Consider the following 22,305-nt stretch of genomic DNA (forward strand, 5'->3'; position numbering starts at 1 on the left):
ATTTCTTTTAAAAATATGGCTTCCATAGGCTTTGTTGTTGCTGCTCTTTGTATCCTCCTTCTTAACTTCTAGCAAGACCATGAGCTATTTCTGGCCTATTTCCCCTTTAAAAGTGCCATTAACATACCACAGCACATGGTGGTCTCTAGAGTTTGGGAAAATCTAGCAGCATAAACCTTGGTCTTTAGTGATGCTGTAGATAAGCTCCACTCTCTACTTTAATCTAAAATTACTGTGCTAGGTGACAGCCCTGGCAAGAAAAGCAGCAACAGTATTTCCAGCAGTAGCAATTTCAAGTTCATTATGCAGAGCTTTCCCTTGAGGCCATTTTCTTTATGTTTTTCTTGTTCTCATTGCTTCTTGCTTGCTTAAACTGACAGCAAATACCCTGGTTGATTTTCAGTGAAGTACATTTTCTATAGTAAAAAATGACCTGTAGTTTTGAGGAAAATGAAAAAATAAATCCTAGATAAATCTGTCTGCTATTGATTAAATACGATATATCCCCCCTTGCCTTCAGCATGGAGATATAGGACCATACTGCATAGCAGCTTCTGAAGGTCTGGAGAAGAGATGTGGAAAGGAAATTGCTTTTCTAGAGAAAGATGTGAGAAAAAAAAAAAAAACCAAAAAAACAACAAAACAACTCAGTCTTTTTTTTCCAGTAAACTTTGCTTTAAAAATATGTGCTTTCCATTTTTTGAGAAAAACCCAAAATTATAGAGTTCTTGCTATACATTTTGTCATGGCCATTTACAAAATTAAAATAGCAGTGTAAGATTATATATCTAATAGTCAAGCATCTGCTTTACTTGTATCTCTGTAGCGCAGAATATGGCTATATGCTAAACACTAATGTTGCCTCTGACAGGGATAAATATTCGTCACTGCTCTTTGTAATACACTGTACATATAGTCAGTATGCAACAATGGTAAAGGTTGCTCACTTCATGAAGACTTCATTGCTATGTGAAAGCAAGAGGGAGATAATAACCAAACATTTATAACCAGGGAGCTTCAAGTGAGGCCCATGAGCACATAATCATAGAGACATCGACAACTTCATCATTCACTGAATTATCTACATACATTACTTCACCATATGACAGAAAAAGAAAATTCAGTCTCTCTAAAAGCTTCCTTCCCTCCCATTCTTTTTCTTTTTTTTTTTTTTCTCCTGAGCAATTGATCGTGTATGCAAATGACATATCCTCTACAGCATGTCGGCATCACCCAACAGGCAAAGCCTCTGCACAGCAGAGGGAATCACACAACGCTGAAACAAAAGTTCAGTTATATATATATATAAAAGATCATTTTGAGAAACAGTTACCAGGACTCTGGTATTCAGAGTGCAACTAAGAGAAGGGCCTTGTGCCATCACCACACAGGGCCAGAGGGCCAGACATGGCTATGACACCAGGTCCGTGACAGAAGCAGAGGGGCAAACAAGCAGCCCCTCAGGGTGCACCAGCCCTGCCAGGCTCTGCCTTGACGGGAATATTTGCTCCACATTCAGCCTGCTTTACCTACTGCACTTGGCATTACATTCCCTACTCATGTCTACTAAACCTTTACATCACTGTGAGATGAAAAGTATCCAGCTGCTCTGCACTGCAGCTCCCCAGGGGATTAGAAATGGCCAGGACGCTAGGAAAACAAACTCAATAATGCTAACGTGGCAGCCCGGGGGCCAAATAGGTGTCTAGCACTTGGCTCTGAAACTAGCTAACTGCTGTCATCCTTTCACCACACTGAGACAAGTATTCTTGGTGAACACATACCAAGAGGTAGTAGATAACAGACTTTTGTGAGAACTCTTGCCCATCCACTAAGCTTTCCTAATTTTAAAAATGAATACCCAAAAGCTAGGAAATATTATTCTAGAGAAAATTCTAAACATTAAAAAAACTAGCAATTTTGATCTGAAAATGGTGAGGGGAAGAGAAATAACTAATTCAAAACTTCCTTCTAAAAAGCATCAGTTTACATTTCAAAAGGTAAAGTTACTTCAGGCAGATATAGTCCAGACAAGGTTCTTATAATAGGGAATTCATATGGGGTTTAAGCTGTCCTTATTTTTTTTTTACAAAAATGAGGATGCAATTATCCAAAGTTTCCAAGCACCACAGCTTCCCTCTACAAACACACCTCATTAGAAAGATGGGTTGTAATATGACCAGAGATCAACTAATTTTAGTCTCCTGATCTGAATGATACCAGAAAAAGGTGGCTGTCACATATAATTATTTGATTGAAGATTCTGAAGAACTTTACATCAACATTTTTCTTTTTTCAGGTGCTTAGCGTCAACCTTTAAAACACCATAATATTTGTGAATGAAAAACAGAATGGTCAAAGCCCTATCATTTACCTTCCCTATTAGAAGATTAATTCCATACAGCACGTTCAGCTATGCGCTCAGCTGTATCAAGGAACTCTTCTACTGGACTTCAAGTGATACATGTGAAAAGGACTGTGGTTCCTTATGGCCTGGCCCTGGTAAACCCCTTTGTTTCTTGCCTGCCCAGGAAAACAGTACTTTGTTCTGTCTGTTGAGGGAGATTGGTTTCTTAACCCTTCTGTGCACATTGAAAACATTATTCCTTGACGAGCACAATACCAATGCTTATGATATCCATACCAATTATCATTTCCAACAGTGATGTTACTTTATGCTTTAAACCTTTAGGTGATATACACAATTGCACTTTTCTACCCAGGATGAATATTCAATTGCTAAATTCGATATAAACGGTCTTTCATCCCTGTTTGAATAAAAACTGATTACATAAAAGGCATCTCTTAATGATTCTGGTCACAAAGCAGTGGTTTTACAGTCAGTATATGACTGGAGCCAACTGTTCTCAGAGGCTCAGAGGAAGGAGAATATCTGAATTTCCTGCTTTTCACACTGCCTTACTTCTATTTCACTTCTACTCCAGGCCAGCCACATTTTGCAGATACATTATTCCCAAGATCAGTTCAAGGAAAGCCACATTCACTGAAATGCCACCATCATCGAACAACTGAAACTGAAGGACCAAACACTGTAGCAGTGTAAGCACCCTGCACTTATAGCCTTACAGGCTGCATATCTGATCAATACCTGTAAGATTCCACAAGAATTGTTTTCTAGACTTCTGTAGCAAAATATGTGTGCCTGAAAAACGTACACACATAACTGTATTTTACTTATGTTTGTTACTGTAATTAGTATTTGTTTCATAATGATAAATTTCAACAGACGTCTCATTAAAATAATTCTGTACTTTTTTATTAAAAATTATCTTCACAATAGCACTCTTTGAAAGCACATAACTAGCTCCACTCCTACTATAATGGCCTCTGTATAAGCATCCCTTCCTTTACAATTATCTTAGGCTACAGTATAATTGCCAACCCACCAAGTACATTCAGGCCATTATGTTTTTCCAGTTGAAATAAAAGGAAACTTCCCCACTAAATTCAACAGGGGCTGGATTTGTTGTGAAAACCTACAGCATTCTAGATTAAAAGCAATATTTCAGCCAAAGGGGGGAAATGGACCTCAGCTATGAATGCCCAAGAAGATAATAAAACCAAATTAGGAAGCCAAGTCAAATTTAAAGGATAGTAGAAATAAGTATTTGGGAAAGAAGTTTACCAGGTCAGATAAATCAGAAAGAAGAGTCCAAAACTTTAATGCCCACTCTTGAGCCTATTACCTTAAAGTCATTCCTCTAACATAATACTTTATAGTCTTGACACTGCAAGCATTACTGCAAAGAATCCAGGTGTCATTAAAAATGAGTTAAAACCACTTTAAAAGCCATTGCATGGGAAGCATCTGATCTAGAGCTATGACTTTATTCTGAACTGTCTCACATTGGGTTTACTCGTGTGTAATACGTACATTCAGTACATACAACAAACCAGCAGTAAAACTACTGAGTAACAAACCCTGACAGTATTAATCCACACTTTAATACCTGTGAAAGCCAGGAAATAAAAGACCAAAGAAAAGTAGAAACTGCAACTTGGGACACAGTGCAACTTCAGTGACACAGTCAAAGCAAATGAAACTGTAGCTCTACCAAAGTTAACTTCTGAAGCTTCACTGACTTCAGGAAGACCATGATGATACTCCCGGAATTGTCACTAGAGATGCTGGTCAGTGAGAAAGGAACAGAAAGAAAAGGAGATCAGAAGTCCCTCCTTCAGATATGCCCCAAACAACTCATAAGCCCAGATACAAAACAACGGGTGACCATTTACCTGCATCTCTTTCTCTCCTCAGACTTGAAAGCTGCAATTTCGCAGTTATGTCTCCTTAAGAATGTTATTATAATAAATTAATATACTGAAGTGGTGTTTATTAGAAATAGAATCTTAATGAAGGCATAGAAGTGGGAGCAGAGAACTGTTCATGAGCATCCTAAGTTTTAATAATCACTTACCTCTTCTCTTAACAATGCAATGATAGTGAAGCAGCCAGCAAGCTTTTTCACAGAACATTGCACAGCAGTAGCATATCCCATTTGGCTTTGATACATATACATGTAGAAAGACTGTTTCAATAATGATTCTGTATATCCTGTAGATGAAATATGAGGCATTTACTTTATGGTTTTCTGCAAATATGACTTGCACCACTCTCACCACTCTTTCAGCTCTGCTACACAATGTCTATTTTACTGCTCCTGCCACAAATCCAGATGGCTGCAGATGTGCAGCTGGCAACACTATGTTATCTGACCCTGTTTAGGAGTTTACACAATGCAGTGCCTGAATTAAGAGGAAGTCCCAAGTGCCCTCATTAGCACAGCAGCCAATGAGCTGACACAGGAGCAGCAAGAGTGGGAAATTTTAGCAAAAAATTCCTAGTACAGGAAATGCCTGCAAGACAGAGGGGAGATTGTACACTTTGCTGTGAAGACAGCAGAGCATAAAAACAGCTCTTTTAGGCATGCAATGGTATTCTGAAAACTAATTACGAAGTCTATAGGCCAAAGTAAGCCCAGCTACTCTTCTTCACTATGTGACTGCATCTTCTTCCACTCCTAAATACAGCATAATGGTTTACCTTAACAAGGATCACCTCCTTTACACAGAATTGTAAAATAACAGTAAACATGTTGCTGGCTTTATCAAATATCTTCATAAAAGCTCAAGTGGTGAGAGAAGCATTTTAAGGATGAATGAGTCTGTTTAAAAATTTTAGATCTTGTGAAGCTTTGACACTGGCTGTCTTCAAGGCAGACTTTATAAGAGCTGGCATTTGGTCTTTGTAAAGACAATAAAGGAATATTAGATAAAATACATAATTATTATATAAATGTACAAACATATATTGTGTTTTTCATCAGTGTTGGATGTAATCTCTTATTATTTGAGCAACTTAAGACTAGAAAGAGAAGTTCAAAGTACGCAGTGTTGAAAGGTGCTTTCATACATTTGGTGATATGATAACCCTTTCAGGTATTCTGGTGTTGTGTACTAAACCTTTTTGCTATTTTCATTCAAAGTTTAAAACACATGTGAACTAAACTGCAGATACAAATCAACCTTGTAAACATGGCTATTTTCTGGCAGCATGTTGTGCATACACACTCACATACATAAATATATTGAGTTTTTTAAAGAAATATCCCAACTTTATGACTTCCTTCTAATCACACAGCAATCACAATCAATTCACAAATAAAAGAAATACTGAGTAAAACTGCAATACTGACTCTTAAAATGAATGAGATTCCATAAAAATATTTTATCAGCACCACACACGCTCACGTACACTGCTTCATCTCAGGAAAGCCTTGCTATTCCAAGTAGCACTGAAGTATGTGATTAAACTCCACAAATACCAAGATAATTAATTAACAATTAGTACAAACCTAGCTCTTGTATAATTCTTTTCATGCACAAATCTCCTACTGCTTTACAGAGAAGCCTAGTTTCACAGTAATCACTTAACAGCTAGGCAGTAAAGGCTCAATGTATATCCTGCTTGGGTGGCCAGATCCCTTTATGAAGTCGAAGTCTGATAGAGCTTAAACCCCAGCTATGTATGTTCATTCTGCCAGCTGCAGATGTCCACGCACTATTTACATACCCTAAGGTCAATCCGCCTAGAAACCTCATCTGCCGTTGCTAAATACTCTGCACAGTCCCCATGACTGACTGAAGCGCTGACTTCAGTCAAGCGTGAGCACTTCACAAAGCAGAGTCCCCATGGCTGACTGAGGCACTGACTTCAGTCAAGCATGAGCACTTCACAAAGAGGACCATCGTCACAGCCAGACTGTCCTTACCACCATCCACGTGAGCACGCTTGTGGCCTACAGTGGGATGCAGGACAAGCTCCTCATTCCTCCCTCAGGCCTCTTGGATGCTCAGACTCACCTGTGTAGTTTGAGTGCATGATGGCAGCAGCCTCATGGCAGAGCCCAGATATACCCCAACAGGTCCAAGGACACCCCCCATAGGAGCAAGAGAGGCAGAAACTATGGAAAGGCTCTGGACACCAAGCTCAACCTATGTATGACCAAACTAGTATTAAGCATGTGCTGAAACTCAGGCAGGTCCACACATTGCTCTGCACAGAGATGAACTAATGCAAGGAGAAGTGCAAGGAGCACTTCTGCGATTGGGGAGGTCAGCCTTCAGACACCAGCCTGCAGCAGTCTGACCATACGAGGTCCCCACTTGTGAGCAGAGCTGTGTAATGGACAGTCTGTGCACCTACTCCATAAAATCCAAAGAGGTAACATGTCTTGGCCCAAGTCTCAATTAAAGCAGGTCAAGCTCAAATACTTCACCTCATGCTCCCTGCAGGCTGCAAATTGCACATGGCTGCTTACTGCAGCTCAGCTGACCCGTGATTAAAAAGTCTTTAAGCAGAATTAATTCAGTCATGTCTGAGCCCTAAATTGCTATGGACAGGTCACAGAAATCCCTATTACTACCCAGAATAACTATACTGGGAAGCTGAGTTCCATTTACTGATTCTATTATTTAATACTTTAATTATAAAGAAGCAAAAGTAAAAATTGACCAAAGAAAATCCTCATTAATATTATTCAGAGTCTGAATGACAAAATGTCTATGGATCAGATATAGGGACAGCATGAAACCTACCAGCCTAAAACAACACGTGTTTCAAAATGTTACGTAGAGAAAGAAAAAAGAATAAGAACAGTAGGATACTGTTGGGCTGCCTTCTGTTCTTGATAGCTTTTAAAAATTATTATTATTTAGAAAAGAAGAAAAGTCTAGTTTAGGAATGAATGTCTTCATACACACTCCTTAACTTTACATGGGTGACCCGCAAGAAATAATATGTGCAGAGAAGGAAAAATACCTTTTGTAAAAAGGAAAGCCCTTTAAAAAATAGCTATATTGCACTTATAACTGGTTTTACAGATATATTGTTAATGACATTTTCATATGAATATATAATGTATAATAATGATGCAATGGATAACTATGATACGTTTATATAATACATGCAAAATTACCGGTAACAGTGTCCGTTGTCCAGATGGTAAGTAGAAGCAGAACCCACAGCCTACTGAGTTTTCACCCAGTATAACCAGAGGGGGTTTTATGGTGCCTCATACTCCAGGAAATGGCATCCAGGATTGAGAGTCAATTTTGAAGCTGTACTGAACTATTTATTAGGTTAATAGTAGATTAAAAAAATCGTGATATAAACAGTAATTTTCTACTGATGACTTCTCAGTGCTTTACACTGAAAATAAATATATTCCAACCTTCCAACTGATCATCTAATAGAAGTGATCTTTGCAAAGCCAGGTTGCTGAACAGATAGCAAGGGCTATAACTTGCTCTCTAATATCACGTTCACTGCACTACGAGTGACTAAAGGACTAGCATGTTTACAATAGTATTCCTCATTAAAACAGCATGCCACATGTACATGCTTTCTGAGTACTGGAGATGTGGTATATCCACCTCAGCTAGGCTTTTTATTTGCCATCTATAAGGTACCACACCTCAGCTAAATAAGAACCATTTATGTTGAAAGCTGGGCTATCACTCCAATGTATCTGAGAGATGCTGCAGGAGCATTGTAAAGCTTTTTAAACATCACACTGCTTTTAAGGCTGAAAAACACAGCTAAAGCTACTTACAATTCTACTTTGGCTGTCATTTATTATATATCATATGGACACCCATCTCCTCAATTCTGCATGATGAAGCAAGAATTGTTTGGTTGAGAAACTGATCATTACTTCAAGCCTACTCTTTTACATTATAAACAATGCATACAAATTCCCTAATCACACAGGATTAGTTGGATTAACAGTTTCTCACTTAAACATAAGTGCATAATTTACAGGACAAGCAGGCATTCAGCTGTTGCAAACAGAACCCTGTCCGCCTTTGTTCACATCTGCTTGCCACTTTACTTCCAGAGAGCCCATCAAGGGATGAAGCATATGGCTTCGATATTGTTAGTGTTTGTAAATAGCATGCATAGCAAGCACAGCAGATATCATACATTCAATTGGAAGTACAAACATAACTTCTACAGTTCACATAAGCCATCCCAGCACAAGAGGAAGACAGACATAAAGAATTCCCAAGAAAACCCACAATGGTTCTGAATCTTTTGTTTCTCCTGGTTACAGCTCTGTTGGATTAGTGGTTTTACACTGAGATAAAACCAGCATCAGACTATCAAACCACATATTTGTCTTACGATGTGTCTCAACAGGCAAATACTGACATCTGGTATACAAAGTTACTGCAGACCTTAACAGTGTGATTTATTTTTTGTTCTTAAGTAAAGTTGCAATTATTCCTTCACAAAGGAAAAGCATGACATAAATTTTCCCTTATCTTCAACATCTCCTGCTGGCATTCCCCCCTTTCAAAACAGTGTTTTTCTGAAGTCCCCAGCATTCACACATTTAAAAAAACCAAACAAACCAACAAAACAAAAAACCAAAACAAAAACAACAAAAAGCCCCCATGTTTGACATGTCTTTTTTTCTTCTCCCCACCCTACTCCACGTGAGAATGGAAGAAGAAAACTATAAAGGAAAAGAAGCTGCAGCTATGCACACAGGTTGAAACAGAACTATGAAGAGAGAGATCAAATGTGCCCTTCAAGAACAACGTGATCACAGAGTAAACAAAGTACTCTGGCAATTCCTTCTTCATGTAAAGTCTTAACAGCTGTCAAATGTGCCAACAAGAAAAGGACACGTAAATAAGCTTAGTTAATTAATAAATATTCCAGGATTATTGAAATAGGTCACATATCAAGGAGCTAAAGAGAGTTTCTCATACAAGTAAAACCATTTCCATTTTATTTCAGGGGCTAAGTTTATTCTACCCAATTCATACCAGTCTGGATGTGCAATTCCCATCTTCTGTTGCATTACCATTGTCATTTCAAAAACAGCATTAGGAGATGTTAAATTATTGCAGCTACCTACCTAGCAAAAAACTTACTGCTCCCCAAAAAGAACACCAGAACGGACCCGAAAGACCCACTTTGCTGGGCGATTCCTCTAACTTGCTGTAAAGGTGCATACAAATGAACACTTGAATACCTCACTGCATACTCTTCAAATTTTTTGCCCTGTAACACAGAGCTGCTAGCAACTGTGCATCCTTACATTATTTATCAAGTTTGCTTGATTTCTTTCTAGCAGAAGTGACAAAACAGCTTAGGCTCCTTCAGGATGCATAGAGGCCACTTCTGCTTCAAGTAGCAGAGCAGGTAAAAAGTCTTTGATTCTGCCCCTGTGCTTTAGTTTTTACCAATAGTATCAAAGTGTCCATAGAAACTAAAGCAACTTGGTACCAACCAAGAAGCAGAAAAATAATCAGCCTAAAATAGATGACAGAAACATTTGTGAAGGAAGTGCTTTTTTCTGACTAAGCTCAGGAATGAAGAGCATCTAGGGTTCTCAGGTATGAGGGTAAATTTACAGATTCCTGGGACAGCTAATTCATAGAGGACATTTCCAGAAATACTTTTCTTGGAACCTTAGTTCTACATTATTTTTTTTTCCCTTAAGTTATAAGAAACAGATAACAGAACATTTTGATGTCCCCAAACCGAATCACAATCCAGCACCCTTTTTCATGTTCAGCACTAAGTTATACCAGAGTAGAACAGTTTCAATGAACTACAGGCTAACTAAAAGCTGCTTTGAAAACAGCATTTTGAAAACTCAGCCTGATAAAATCTAATCAGTCCCTGATGCCAGAGCACACGAAATTATAGCTGCCAGAAAGAAAACAGGGACTAACAGGCTCACAAAGGAAGAGTGAGATAGGAGCACGCCCAATCACATCAGCTACATTTATGTGCTGGAAAGAAACAGTGCATCTCCTTCAGGTCTCTGCATATTCAACTACTCTTGAGCCACCTAGACCTGGAACTATTATGAGACCAGCAAAGACACGGAAGACGACAGACATGAAATCTATGCTGATCCTTCAAAAGGTAGCTTCTCTTTCTCATTATTCACAGAATTGTCCTCATTTTTCTTAAAGCATCAGGGTACAGTAAATTCAATTAATGAACAATGATTTGCACCTCTCACTTTACAGGGGTTTTTTTGCCAGGTTTCAAAATTCCTTCCTCAAATGATCAGAAAGGAGAAAGTTCCTGACTAAAGCTAAGCTGAAAGCAGAATGCCCGATTTTTTAGATCCATTTCTTGTTTGGGATGTGCCAATTTAAAGATTCATCCAGTCTACTAAAAAAAAAAAATACAGCACAATATTTTATGTCTGAATGGCAGATATTTTTTCAATGATGATATTAAAAGGATAATCCTAAAACTAATTAGTCTTTAATAGGTTTACAGAGAAAATATTAATATGCTAGGAATTCATGTAGGCAAATAGAACAGTGTATATTTTACGAATAAGTACTGTAATCATCCGCTTGTTACTTGGAAATAAAAACAAACAACATTTGCATAATAAAACTGTTTACACATCTAATGAAAGTGTGTCATTATTTCCTCCTGGCGTTTATACAACAGTCAGCATACATGGTAGGTCCAATACATTGAGTTTTACAGCCATTATTGCTTAAACAGTTTTGACATTTTAAGTAATTCATATTAGCGTGTGGACTCTAAAAGAATCCTTGTGCGCAGTTAATAGTATTTTAGAGAGGTCAAAATTATTAAGATCTATCAGAAAGAAATAATGCAGAACTGATTATACTATAGATTCTGAAAACATGAGACACTAGCCTCACAGTTCTACAAATCATTTTACTGGAAGCTAAAGGATTAGACTGACGTATATTTCCCAAGCTACATCTGTCATAACAAGTCTAAAAAAGCAGCCAGCCCACTGAGCAAGAACTGGCACCTTGGGAAATGGCTTAAATAGCACTGAGCTCTCAACTAGCACTTTTATGTTTATTACGTATTTGAATAGACTCAAATCAAGAGTGTATTTCTTCTTTGCATTTGATTTAAAGATAAAAATTTAAAAATAGCATATTAAGAATTCCACAGTGTAACAGAAATTTCTGGATATTAGTGCTACCGACAGTAAAATGATGGGAGTGCAGAGCTAGCAGTATTCTCCCAACCCTGAGTCACAAAGACAAATGGGAGGAAGGGAGCCCACAGGGGCACTGTCTCTGCAGGAGTCTCATTCTTCCATCGCAGAATCCGGCTTTTACATTCTTCTACATTGCAATCAGAATTGCAATTTCAGCTGCATTTACTTTTGTAGAACATTTCACTGTCAGCCTGCCTAATGCTCCTTATGCAAACACATCTACTCACTCAAGACATTACTTTACCTGTGCCTAAAATACAATTTAGGATTATTATTGGTTCCACCAATAATAATCTAACATTAGAATGGACCATGTATTTTGTAATACGTTACACTGCAGTTTTTTCAGTCTGTTTTTAAAAACAAAGCAAACACACACATACAATTGGGCCCTCAAAATTCTCCAGTGAAGGAACTCAAACTACAGATTTGACAGATAAAGAACAGAGCGTATACCCTTTAGAGATAGTCCATAGAACACAGAAACCCAATATTGTAACACATCCTGCTTCATTGCATGGAACCTGCATAAAAGCTGGCAAATCAACTGGAAAAAGGGAAAGGGAGAAGCTCTGCTCATCCTATAGAATGGCTGCTGGATTCCTCTACAGGTTTCCTACAATCACAGAATGGTTTGGGTTGAAAGGAACCTTAAAGACCATCTAGCTCCAATCCCCCTGCCATGGGCAGGGATGCCTTCCAATAGACCAGGTTGCTCAAAGCTCATCCAGCCTGGCCTTGAATGCTTCAAAGGATGGGGCATCCACAGCTTCTCTGGGCAACTCTGAAGTTGCAGGGACTTGAAGCAGATATGTCTATTCGTGGACAATAAATTGATTACTGTTGAAGTGAATAGCACAATAATTTGACTTCTTACTAGCTCCTACATGACCTAGGAGATACTGTAGAACAACACAGTTCAGTTGGAAGGGATCTACAATGATCATCTAGTCCAACAGCCTGACCACTTCAGGGCTAACAAAATATTTGGTTAATAGTTTGTAAATACTTGACCAAAGACTGTAGATAAACAAACCCAGAAAGTCCCAAGTGCAGAATACAAAACCTCTTCCTTCAGTCACAGTTTCCCTTTCCCACACCAGAGCACCTGCAAGTAAAGCATTACAATACAGCAAGCAGTCTCTGCTTTTGCCCTGGGTCTCCATTTCCCAGATCAGACTCCCGAGGACCTGAGGTCAACTGCGTCTGTCCTTGGATGGCATGGGGGCAGGTGGCATGGGGAAGCAGCTAGACACAGGAATGGAAGCACGGGAGCAACGCTGCACTAGTGCTGCAGACATGTATTACCAAGAAGTAGCATTTTAAAGATTAATCTGAAAGTTTCCAGGATTAACATGGTACTCACAGGTACATGGCTGTCAAATGACCAAGCTCATTATTTATGTTTCAGGACATGCATGTTGCTGCCCTGTGACCAGACACTCAGCTCTACCTCATGGCTTGACACTTGGGTCTGTTACTGCAGCTCTGATGTGGCACAGGAGTTTTGGATGAGCAGCCATGTGACAGCCTCACAGCAGCAAAAGACCCATGGCTGATGAGATGCTCATCAAGACAGATCCAGCTACCGCAGCATATGGAAAGAGGAAAGTCACTGGAAAGACTCATTTATTCTCTAATTTTAGATTTTAGACCAACTTCATTAAAACTCAGTGCAATGGAGCCATTGATTGAGTCACATTAAGACAACTTGGGTTACCTTGAAGCACTCTATGGCTCCAATTCAACAAGCTCCATCTCTCAAAAAACCCCAAAACCAACAAACCCAAAACCCAAACTAAAAAACAGATACCCTGAACACCAAGGTAAACACTGTTGCACTATCTCCAAACTCCAGAAACAGCATTAACCCCACACAACAAACTAACAGAAAGAAAGAAAAAAAATTTTTTCAAAGCTCTCACAAATCTTAGTATTTAATAAACTATATTCCATGACTATAATGATTTTGGGGATTAAAAAAAAAAAAGTACAATTTCATTCATAGAAATCCATTTCCTTCATTGGTCTACATTTGTATCTTCACAGGCAGGAATATGGATTTGTTACACATTCATTTTTGTATTTCATTTACAGACAAAACCCCCAAAAATTACACAGAAAAATTTATGTTCAAGCTGTCAGATGAAAAGCAAATGAAATTGAAAGAAATCTAATTCATCTCCGAAATCTTGGGAAGTTCATCTACTGTTAAAAGCATTTAAGTTGCTTTGGTGAAAGTATTACCTTCACCACTTCTCTCAATGAAAAGAACAAGCAACAGCAATGTCCATATCCTGCACAACTGAACAAGAGCCAACTCGTGCAAACGCTGAGTCCAGGAGGATTGCCACAGGAGAATCGGAACAGAATTCTGTCTAAAGCCTGGAAAATGTTGCATTTAATAATGTTAATAATTGAACTTAATGCTGTTGAAGGCATGGCGGTCCAGGGGCTGAATTCTCCATTACAATAACTTTGTTTAAAAAAAAAATGCAAGACAGGCACCTGCAACGTGGTTTTCCATGCCCTGACCTCCCAACGTATGCCGTTTGCACACAAGATTGGTGACTGGGAGAGGAAGCACAAATACCATTACATTCTATTATTAGGTTTTTAGCAAGGCTGATTACAAGACTGCCAACCCAAAACGTCATGTGTTTTCTCCAACATAATAATCTAGCATGCAGGAAATGAATGGAAACTACCTATCCATTTTGCTGACACATTAGGAAAAAGAAATGTAAATCATGAATATCTGACAATCTTCATAATTTCCTGAGCCAAACAAAAGAAATAATTTAAAATCAAAACAAATATCACATGCAAACAACAGAAAAGCATCACAACCAAAAAAACCTCCTTTGAAATCTCAATGGCATTTGGGGGTTAAAAAGAGCAAACAAACAGGTAATAAAATGGTCAACTAATTGATGTACAAATAACAAGGAAAATGAAACCAAAAGGCTACATAACATGTTTTGCCAAATGATATAGTTCAATCCCTAGAAAAAAAAAGAACAAAGTTTCAAATACTAAGGCTGAGCCTGACCATGAGGGTTTTATGTTGGATACCATCTGAGACCTCATGGCGCTACAACGCAGAAGGGAATCATGTCTGGGATTACCATAATATCACCCTGATTAAGCTTTCCCTTCTCATACTTTTCTTATTTTCCTGAAAATTAATTAATCAGTGAAACTAATAATTACCATTTTAAGACACCTCTTATTGTAATTTTTTTATTATTATTCTAATGATTACAGCTGATTAAAATAAAGTCTTTATAAGGAGTTTCTGTATGTGTAAGTGTGCATGCACCTGGAGAGTCTATATATAATCCATACCCCATGGTTAAATATTTCCATTTCATTCCCCCCCTGTCTTTGCCCCACAGTATGGTCAGGGATTATCAAATGATGCTAATGCCCTTGTTATCTGACAACACAAACAGTACATTCAACAACTTGAAGGGAAGACATCGCATTGCTTTTCCCTCTTAGCCGTTTTCCCCAAAAGTCAAAGAAAATCAATGAAATAAAATTCATTTTAGATACACCTATTTAAACTTGATTGACAGAAGATCATGTTCAATTAGAGACACAGGTTTAGTTTGCACACACATCAGTAACTGTGACATATGGAGACAACTAAATCAGGCACAACTGCTCCCTGTTCCTTGCACATATCAGTTTTACTTTCAAAAACCTAAACGGACAGAGGGGTTTTCTAATTAGTAGTGGGCAAAATATTAGTAGAGTGGTTGCTAACAAGTGGCTTTTCCTCAGGTAGCCCGTCTACCTGCAACTGAGACACGTTTCGAGAAATGGAAGATTGCATTTACCAAACGGAGTCGAACGGGGCTGGCAACACGGGCACTAGCAGTTACATAAACCGGTGCTAAAAATACACTTCAGAGGCGCGGGGTGGGCAGCGGCTGGGGTACGGGCCGGGGCCGGGCCCGGCAGCGCTGCTCGCCGAGGCCCGCGGGGCCAGGCTGCAGCCCCGCGGCGCCGGGAGCGCGGAGGGTCCCCGCCGCCGTGCCCACCCCAGAGCCACCCCACCGGCGGCGCCGCTCCGGCCAGGGCCCGCGGCCCGGCCCAGCCCAACAAGTTGCCCGAGTTGGGGCGCGGGCGGCCCCTGCTTACCACCAGCACCGGCACGCCTGCGGTCAGCGAGTAGAGGAGCACCGGGGGCACGGCGCTGCGGTCCTCCGGGCCCGGGTAGGGCTTTCGGTATGCGCCCTCGTAGCAGAAGAAGCCTTGCACGTTGACCGTGAAGGTGTCCGTGTACTCGAAATAGTAAGCCAGCATCACGGTCCCTGCCATGATCACCATCTGGAAGTAAAGCATGCTGGTGAGCGGAGAGGGCACTCGCACGTACGTGGGCTCCGGCGGCCGCGGCAGCCCCCCTCCCCGGCGGCGCGCTCCGCCCGCTCCCCGGCGGCATCCACCGCGGACGGAGGCGGCTCGGCGGCGGGCAGCAGCGCGGGCAGCCCGCGGGGCGGGGAGCGCGGGCAGGGCAGGGCAGGCGGGGGCCCGGCCCGCCGCTCACACCGGCTCCAGCGCGGCCGCCGGCTCGTGTAGCGGGCGGGCGGGCGGGCGGAGCGCGGCGGCGAGAGGGGGCGGCTTCGCCCCGCCCCGCCCGGGGAGCAGTAGCCGCGCCGGACCCCGGCCCGGGCGGGGAGGGGGGAAGGAGTGGCGGGCGGAGGCTCCGCACCGGCGGTGAAGGCCAATCTGACAGCTCCCCGGCCCCGGGACGGCTCCCACGGCACGGCCCCGCGGCCGCGATTAGTAAGTAAACCCTCCCCGGTTTCCCCCCGCCTCCGGCGGGGCGGGGGTGCCGCGGGTCCCCCTCGCCACACCGACACACGCACCTGTGTGCGGGCGTGCACGGGCGGGGGAGCTCCCGGCGCTGCCCCCCGCCGCCCCGTCCCGCCCCGCCCCTCCCGGAGCCGCTGGGAAGCGCCGGGCGCTCGGCACCGCGCAGCCCTGCAGCCCCGGCCCCGCCGGCAGCCGCAGCCTGGCCGGGCCCGGCGGGCAAAAGGATCGGCCGGGGTGGAAGGGCCTCAGCATGGAAATCCTCTTGTACGTGGCTAGCTATTAAAGCAATTTCTGGCCAAAGCTTTTGTTTAACAGCTATAAAGAAAATGGGTAGCTGCAGACGAAGCTGTCTTCACCCAAGTAACATCCCAGAGTAAGAGGACAGTGTGTTCCAGTGCTGGGAGAAACCTTATACATATGGACACAGAAGAGTTCCACTGAAAAATACACGTATAGCATGTATGATTAAGAATAGACCACTGCACCCAGCACTTGTAGGGATTCACGCATGTGCCAGCTCTAGTCTGGATTCCCAACACCAACAGATAAAAAGTTAAAAGGTACACACCCACACACCCATCCCAGTATGTTATGTGTCCGGGAAATTGTCTTTAAAGGGACACCATAGCCTTAAAAATTCCACTTGGCTTACTTAGTAAAGGCCATTAGAAGTAAGAAATGAGATCTGATCACCCTGATTTATCATTTTTCTAGTGTTGTACTTTGGCTTTAACTGTTCGGTTTTTTCTCCATTCTGGAGAATTTTGTTCATATTCAGTGATGTTAGTTTCCATGCATTTATTTCAGTCAGCCCTTGAAGAACACACTCCTCATGCCTGTCTATTTTTATGCGTTCTTAACATACTTGCCAGAAGACTTTACATCATGTCATCGGCGTTGCGCTCACCAGACTTCGCTGGATAGCTCCCTACCTCCGTGAAAAATACATAGTGAGACATGAGACATCTTGTGGTGAATTCTGCCTAGCACAGAGTTTATTTTCTCCATTTCCTTAGAACAGCCCAATATCCATTACCATACACACATAAAAATCTTAATTTCATCCTGGAAGTTGCGTACAAATACCCCCATTGTTAGGATATGAGGCCTGATCCAAAGACCAAAGGCAACAGCAGGACTGCAATGAGCATGAAGCTCAGCTCTTCAGTTGTATTTGAGTAGATGCTTCAGGGAAACACTGGTGGCATATTTCTTTCAAAAACTGGCATTGGGGAAAGTCAACCTTTTTCCAGTAACCATCTACTAAAATACTTCTGCATTTTGCTATTGCAAGCCAACTTCTTTTTGTGGCTATACCAATGGACCTATTGCATATAGGAATTAGAGGGCATAAAAAGTCCTGGGTTTACAAAGCTTTTTTGAAGCTACTATCAAAAACCATGAAGGATTTTGGATCATAGATTTTGGAAAGAATAGGTCGTATAGTCCAACTACCTGCTCAACACAGGTCCCATTAGACCAGGTTGCTCAGTCCAGTCAATTGTCAAGTATCTCGAAGGACGGAGATTCCACAGCCACCCTAGACAACCTGTGCCAGTGTCCAACCCCTGACATGTAAAACATTTTTTCCTTATGTTAAGCTAGCATTTTCTGTGTGCCATCCTGGACCTGCTGCCTTTCCTCTTGTCACTGCGAACCTGTAGGGAAGAATCTGACTCTCCCTTCTCTACACCCCACCGTGAGGTAGATGTAAACAATAGCAAGAAATGTTCTTGGCCTTCTCTCATTAAGGCTAAACAAAATTAATACCATTGCTGGTGGTATGGGAATACATCTGTATCCTGAGTGCTTGGTTTTTCTGCTGATACACAAATGCTAACAAGTGTCTGGCTGCCATTAAATGAAGCACAAGTATAGAAGGTCTTATTAAGGAGCATTACAGTGAAAAGTAATACAGTGTCTGTATGCTTTTCTCTTACTCTGCAACAGTGACATTATTTAGGCTGTAATAGGTAGCTTCCAATCATTTAAAAACATGGTGTGCAACGGGCTGGAATAAATCTATTAGATAAAACAGTCACTTGTATTATCTGGCTCAATCTAGTGCCTGTGTTTCAAATACTACAGGTGGGTGGACCAGCCATTTAATAGTTACAAACCAGAGAATACAGAATTTAAGTAAAGGAAGAGTCTTAAAGGCAGCTTCGTTGGTAGTCAGCTCAGAGTGATCTGAGGCAACTCAGGTGACCGATGGAAAAAAACAAAGATATGAAAATGTCAGGATCTGGTTTTCATTAAAAAAAAAAAAAAAGGTAGGCGAATTGACTGATTGTCAACTTGATGCTTCACTGAGGAATTAAGGGAATTAAGTATTCCATTTCTTCAACCTTCAGTTTTTAGAGTGAAGATCATTAGGTGAGAAACCAGTCAGGTCACCTTATTGAATAGCAAGAGGCTCAACTACAGAGTAGATGACCAGATGCCAAAAAACATTAAAGCAGAAAGTATACTAAAATGTCAATTATTTTTTTCTTTTAAAGCTCTGTATGATGGCTTGTGAAAATAATGATAAACTTTGTCTTAATTTTTATACAGGTAAGGCCTGCTCTGGTACTGTCATCCTTCCTCAGTCCATTCTTCCTCTTCTGCCATTTTGAAGATATTTTTTTTTCCCTTAGAACAAGCCTGAAATGCTTGCTTTCTTGCAGTTGATAAAGTTAAGTTAAAATCTGAATTAGCTTCTGTCTGACTTGCTACCAGGTAAAAAACATGGGTGTGCTTGACAGTTGCTACTGTTCTCTTCATAGAAATTGACTGTTGGACGGTGTAGACTACTATTTGGTAGAATAATGAAGGGTAGAATGCATAGGTAAGGCAGGTCCAAGCTGCACAAGATGCTTAGAACATTACAAATGCAAAAAGACAATAATTGCTTTATTTTAATCTCATAAACAAATTCCCATTGTTGCAGACATACTTTATAAGCATGGCCTGCACACCAGTGGCATGCCTTCATGAATATGCAGTTAGCTGATGAAGTAAAACCAGAGCTATACTTTTTATTATAATGAACATTATGTTTATTGGCTGCACAGTTGAATATGCAAACATGTATTAAATCAAACAAATAGAAGCACAGAACACAATCCCCAGTGACTAATGCAGCCAGCTAAATATATTCTGCAGTCACAGTATTCCCTGCTCATTTATAGCAGTGACATGCAATGACAGCAGAATGGCAGAGAAAAACCCAGAACCAACAACTTTTGTTTGAGAAGGCTATTGGTAAAATTGTCAGTTGAAATTCAGATGACAGACAGACTGGTTTTGAAATTAACTTTCTCGGGAATAATGCCACTGATCTCAGAGCAGGAGTTCCCCTGATAGTCCTTATAGATTTATCTTGTTCTTTATGTTTGTTACCTAATTTTAAGTGAAATATCAGCTCAAGAGACAAAATGTAGGGCAGGCAGACAACACGAAACCTTAGCTGCACTGTTTTGCAATACTTTGAAATCATGACCTTCATTACAAGGAGATATTTCTAGTTCCAAACCAAATTCACTAACCTTTCATGTGCTTACATCACCACTTTTTATAGTATTTTCTAGTTATAAAATATTGCTGTGGCAAAAGGCAGTAAAGAAAGCAAGCCAATCCAACAAAGCCTTCTCAATGGGAAGAAAACATGAATTGGTATAAAATCATCCCACTGTTTTTACCTTTCTCTTTACCTCTTTCGTGCTTTATCAGAGTGACAGCAGCTGGCAACTCCATGGCTGTTCCCCTGTTACATCTCCGCACTACTACACTACACCAGCCCTTTCTGAAGGGCTGTGTTGATGACAGCAGCAGGGAAGAAACAGAATGAACTGAATTTTTAGAGACCTCCTGGCTTTATCCAGGAAGAAAATTAGGAAAATCCCTCTAATTTGGCAAACAGCAGGAGAGAGAATTACTTGCATACAAACTTTAGAAGAACATTGTATAATACTTAGTTATTTGATGCAAGCTTTATTCTGCCAATATACAATGGCCTCTTCCTGTGTATTTAATAACCGATATTGTTAAGAGATAACTAAAAGGACATTTTAACTGTTTAATTAAATTGTTTAATGATATGCAGTGATTTCAGTCCTAAAGCCTGGGGCATTTACAGCTAAAATTCATGCTTGTAGAACCATCCTAATGCAACAGAAAAATAGTTTTCTAGCAGCTGGTGTAGAACCAGCACAGAATCAGAAATGGAGGCTTGCCCAGAACACTTGCAGTGTGATTCAAACAAGTTAGGCACCAAATCTAAGTTTTTCGTATGGTCTTAGTATGTCTTTCGTAGAGAGACAACTCCGGTAGGTGACTAAGCTCCACTACATTAGGGCAGGATGAATCATCCTCTGAAAATGTCATTCATTCCATCCTAAGAAATACCAGCCTCTGATGATAGCACTTGCAACAATAATGAAACAAGCCTTGATGACTAGCTTAAGACTTAGCACCCTTATTTTGAAGGGCTCTAGTGAGATGTGATCAATTTACTCTTTCAGTTGCACATAGCTAAACTGGCATCAAAATAGGAATTAACTTCTCAAGAGTCACACAGTGAGAAAAAAGTCACATTAGTAGCAGCAGTAGCAGCATAAGCATTAATACTGCATTTGTATTCCAGTATTATGTAGAGCTGGACCCTATCTCCATAGAAGAAAACATTTTGCCCCAGAAAGCTTGGACATCTCATACATACAATGCAGTGCAAGTATATGAGAGAGCGAGCAGATGGAGATGAAACAATGAGGAGGAGGACAAGACAACAATAAAATGATTGAGCTTGATATAATGAGTAACAATCATAGCTTATTAGTTGACTAGTCAGTGTTTACATCAATAAGATAATCAATCTTAAAACTGCTTGCTACCTTCAAATTAAGGAGTACTATTGCATGCAAGTTCTTTATAGATTAGAACAGAAATTTGGGATGCCAGAGGGACACCATGTACCTAAGGGCTGTACATTAGCATATATTAGGCTGTATTAGCATATCTACCACTACACAGTCAAAATAAAAATACAGAGCACAGTTTTGTCGATGTGAAATTAAATGAAACACTTATATTTGAAAGCTCAAATAATAATTGTTTAATCTTACCCAAGATAAACTTAGGGAAAAGCCTACCTCCTAGAAAATTATCTTCATTGGTAGAAATGTTTTCTGTAACTGCAATGTTGCACAAACTTGACTGTAAACTTGGTAATCTTTGGCATAATCGATTCAATAAAAATCATAAGCTCAGGCTCTTGGAATAAGACTTCCTTATCTCATTCACCCATAATATCATCATTCTTACAATTTCTTTTGATGAAAGAAAACTCCTTTCTGAGTGAATCAGTGATACCTTAGAAGACTGATGCAGCAGATTACTGAACAGTAGCTGACATAAGCAGAGCCTATTCATGGTGCAGTAGTCAAGTGTCACACAGACCTGTCCTGTGCAGCACACTGTATGTATCTGTACAGCCAGTTTTGTACATAATACAAAATTAGTTCAGATGTTTGTACAATGCCTGAAGGTTTTACAGACCAATCCTAAAATTCCCTTTACATATTACTGAATTAATTTCACATATTTGTATATGGCAATTTGCTGCATTGCAATTTGCCTTCTCTTTTGTACATTTTTTATTATAAAGTGAGACTAATTAATACAATTTATCGGCTAAATATTCTGTACAGCCATTAAGGGGCTGTGCTTCAAGTAAATGTTTGCCCATTCCTCAAGGTTCTGTGTCATCAGTATAAAACTTTAATCAATCTGAAAACACAGAAGTATGAAGGAAGGAAATGGTCAGCCCATCCAGCCACATTTCTGTGGTTACTTACGCTCTCACCCACAGCTTAGCTGCCTGTAGGAACTGGACTCTAGCAGTCCCTAGTGCCTTTATACATACTGTAAACACATTGCTTGAAGATCTGTA

The 22,305-nt window shown here is 40.4% G+C and overlaps 1 protein-coding gene across 2 annotated transcripts in view; it reads right to left on the bottom strand.

The window, feature by feature from the left end:
- The window catches only part of PLPPR5 (phospholipid phosphatase related 5), a 232,761-nt gene that overhangs the window by 29,273 nt on the left and 181,183 nt on the right, over positions 1-22,305 (bottom strand). The window contains exon 6 of one of the 2 annotated variants that reach the window (XM_056355538.1): positions 15,699-15,887. In XM_056355538.1, coding sequence (XP_056211513.1) covers positions 15,699-15,887 — 189 coding nt within the window. Of the gene's footprint in view, positions 1-15,698; positions 16,151-22,305 lie in introns of those variants that run through there. The other variant, XM_056355539.1, reaches the window with a different exon arrangement.

Source organism: Falco biarmicus, chromosome 11 (assembly GCF_023638135.1).
Source record: "Falco biarmicus isolate bFalBia1 chromosome 11, bFalBia1.pri, whole genome shotgun sequence".
NCBI classification, from domain to species: domain Eukaryota; kingdom Metazoa; phylum Chordata; class Aves; order Falconiformes; family Falconidae; genus Falco; species Falco biarmicus.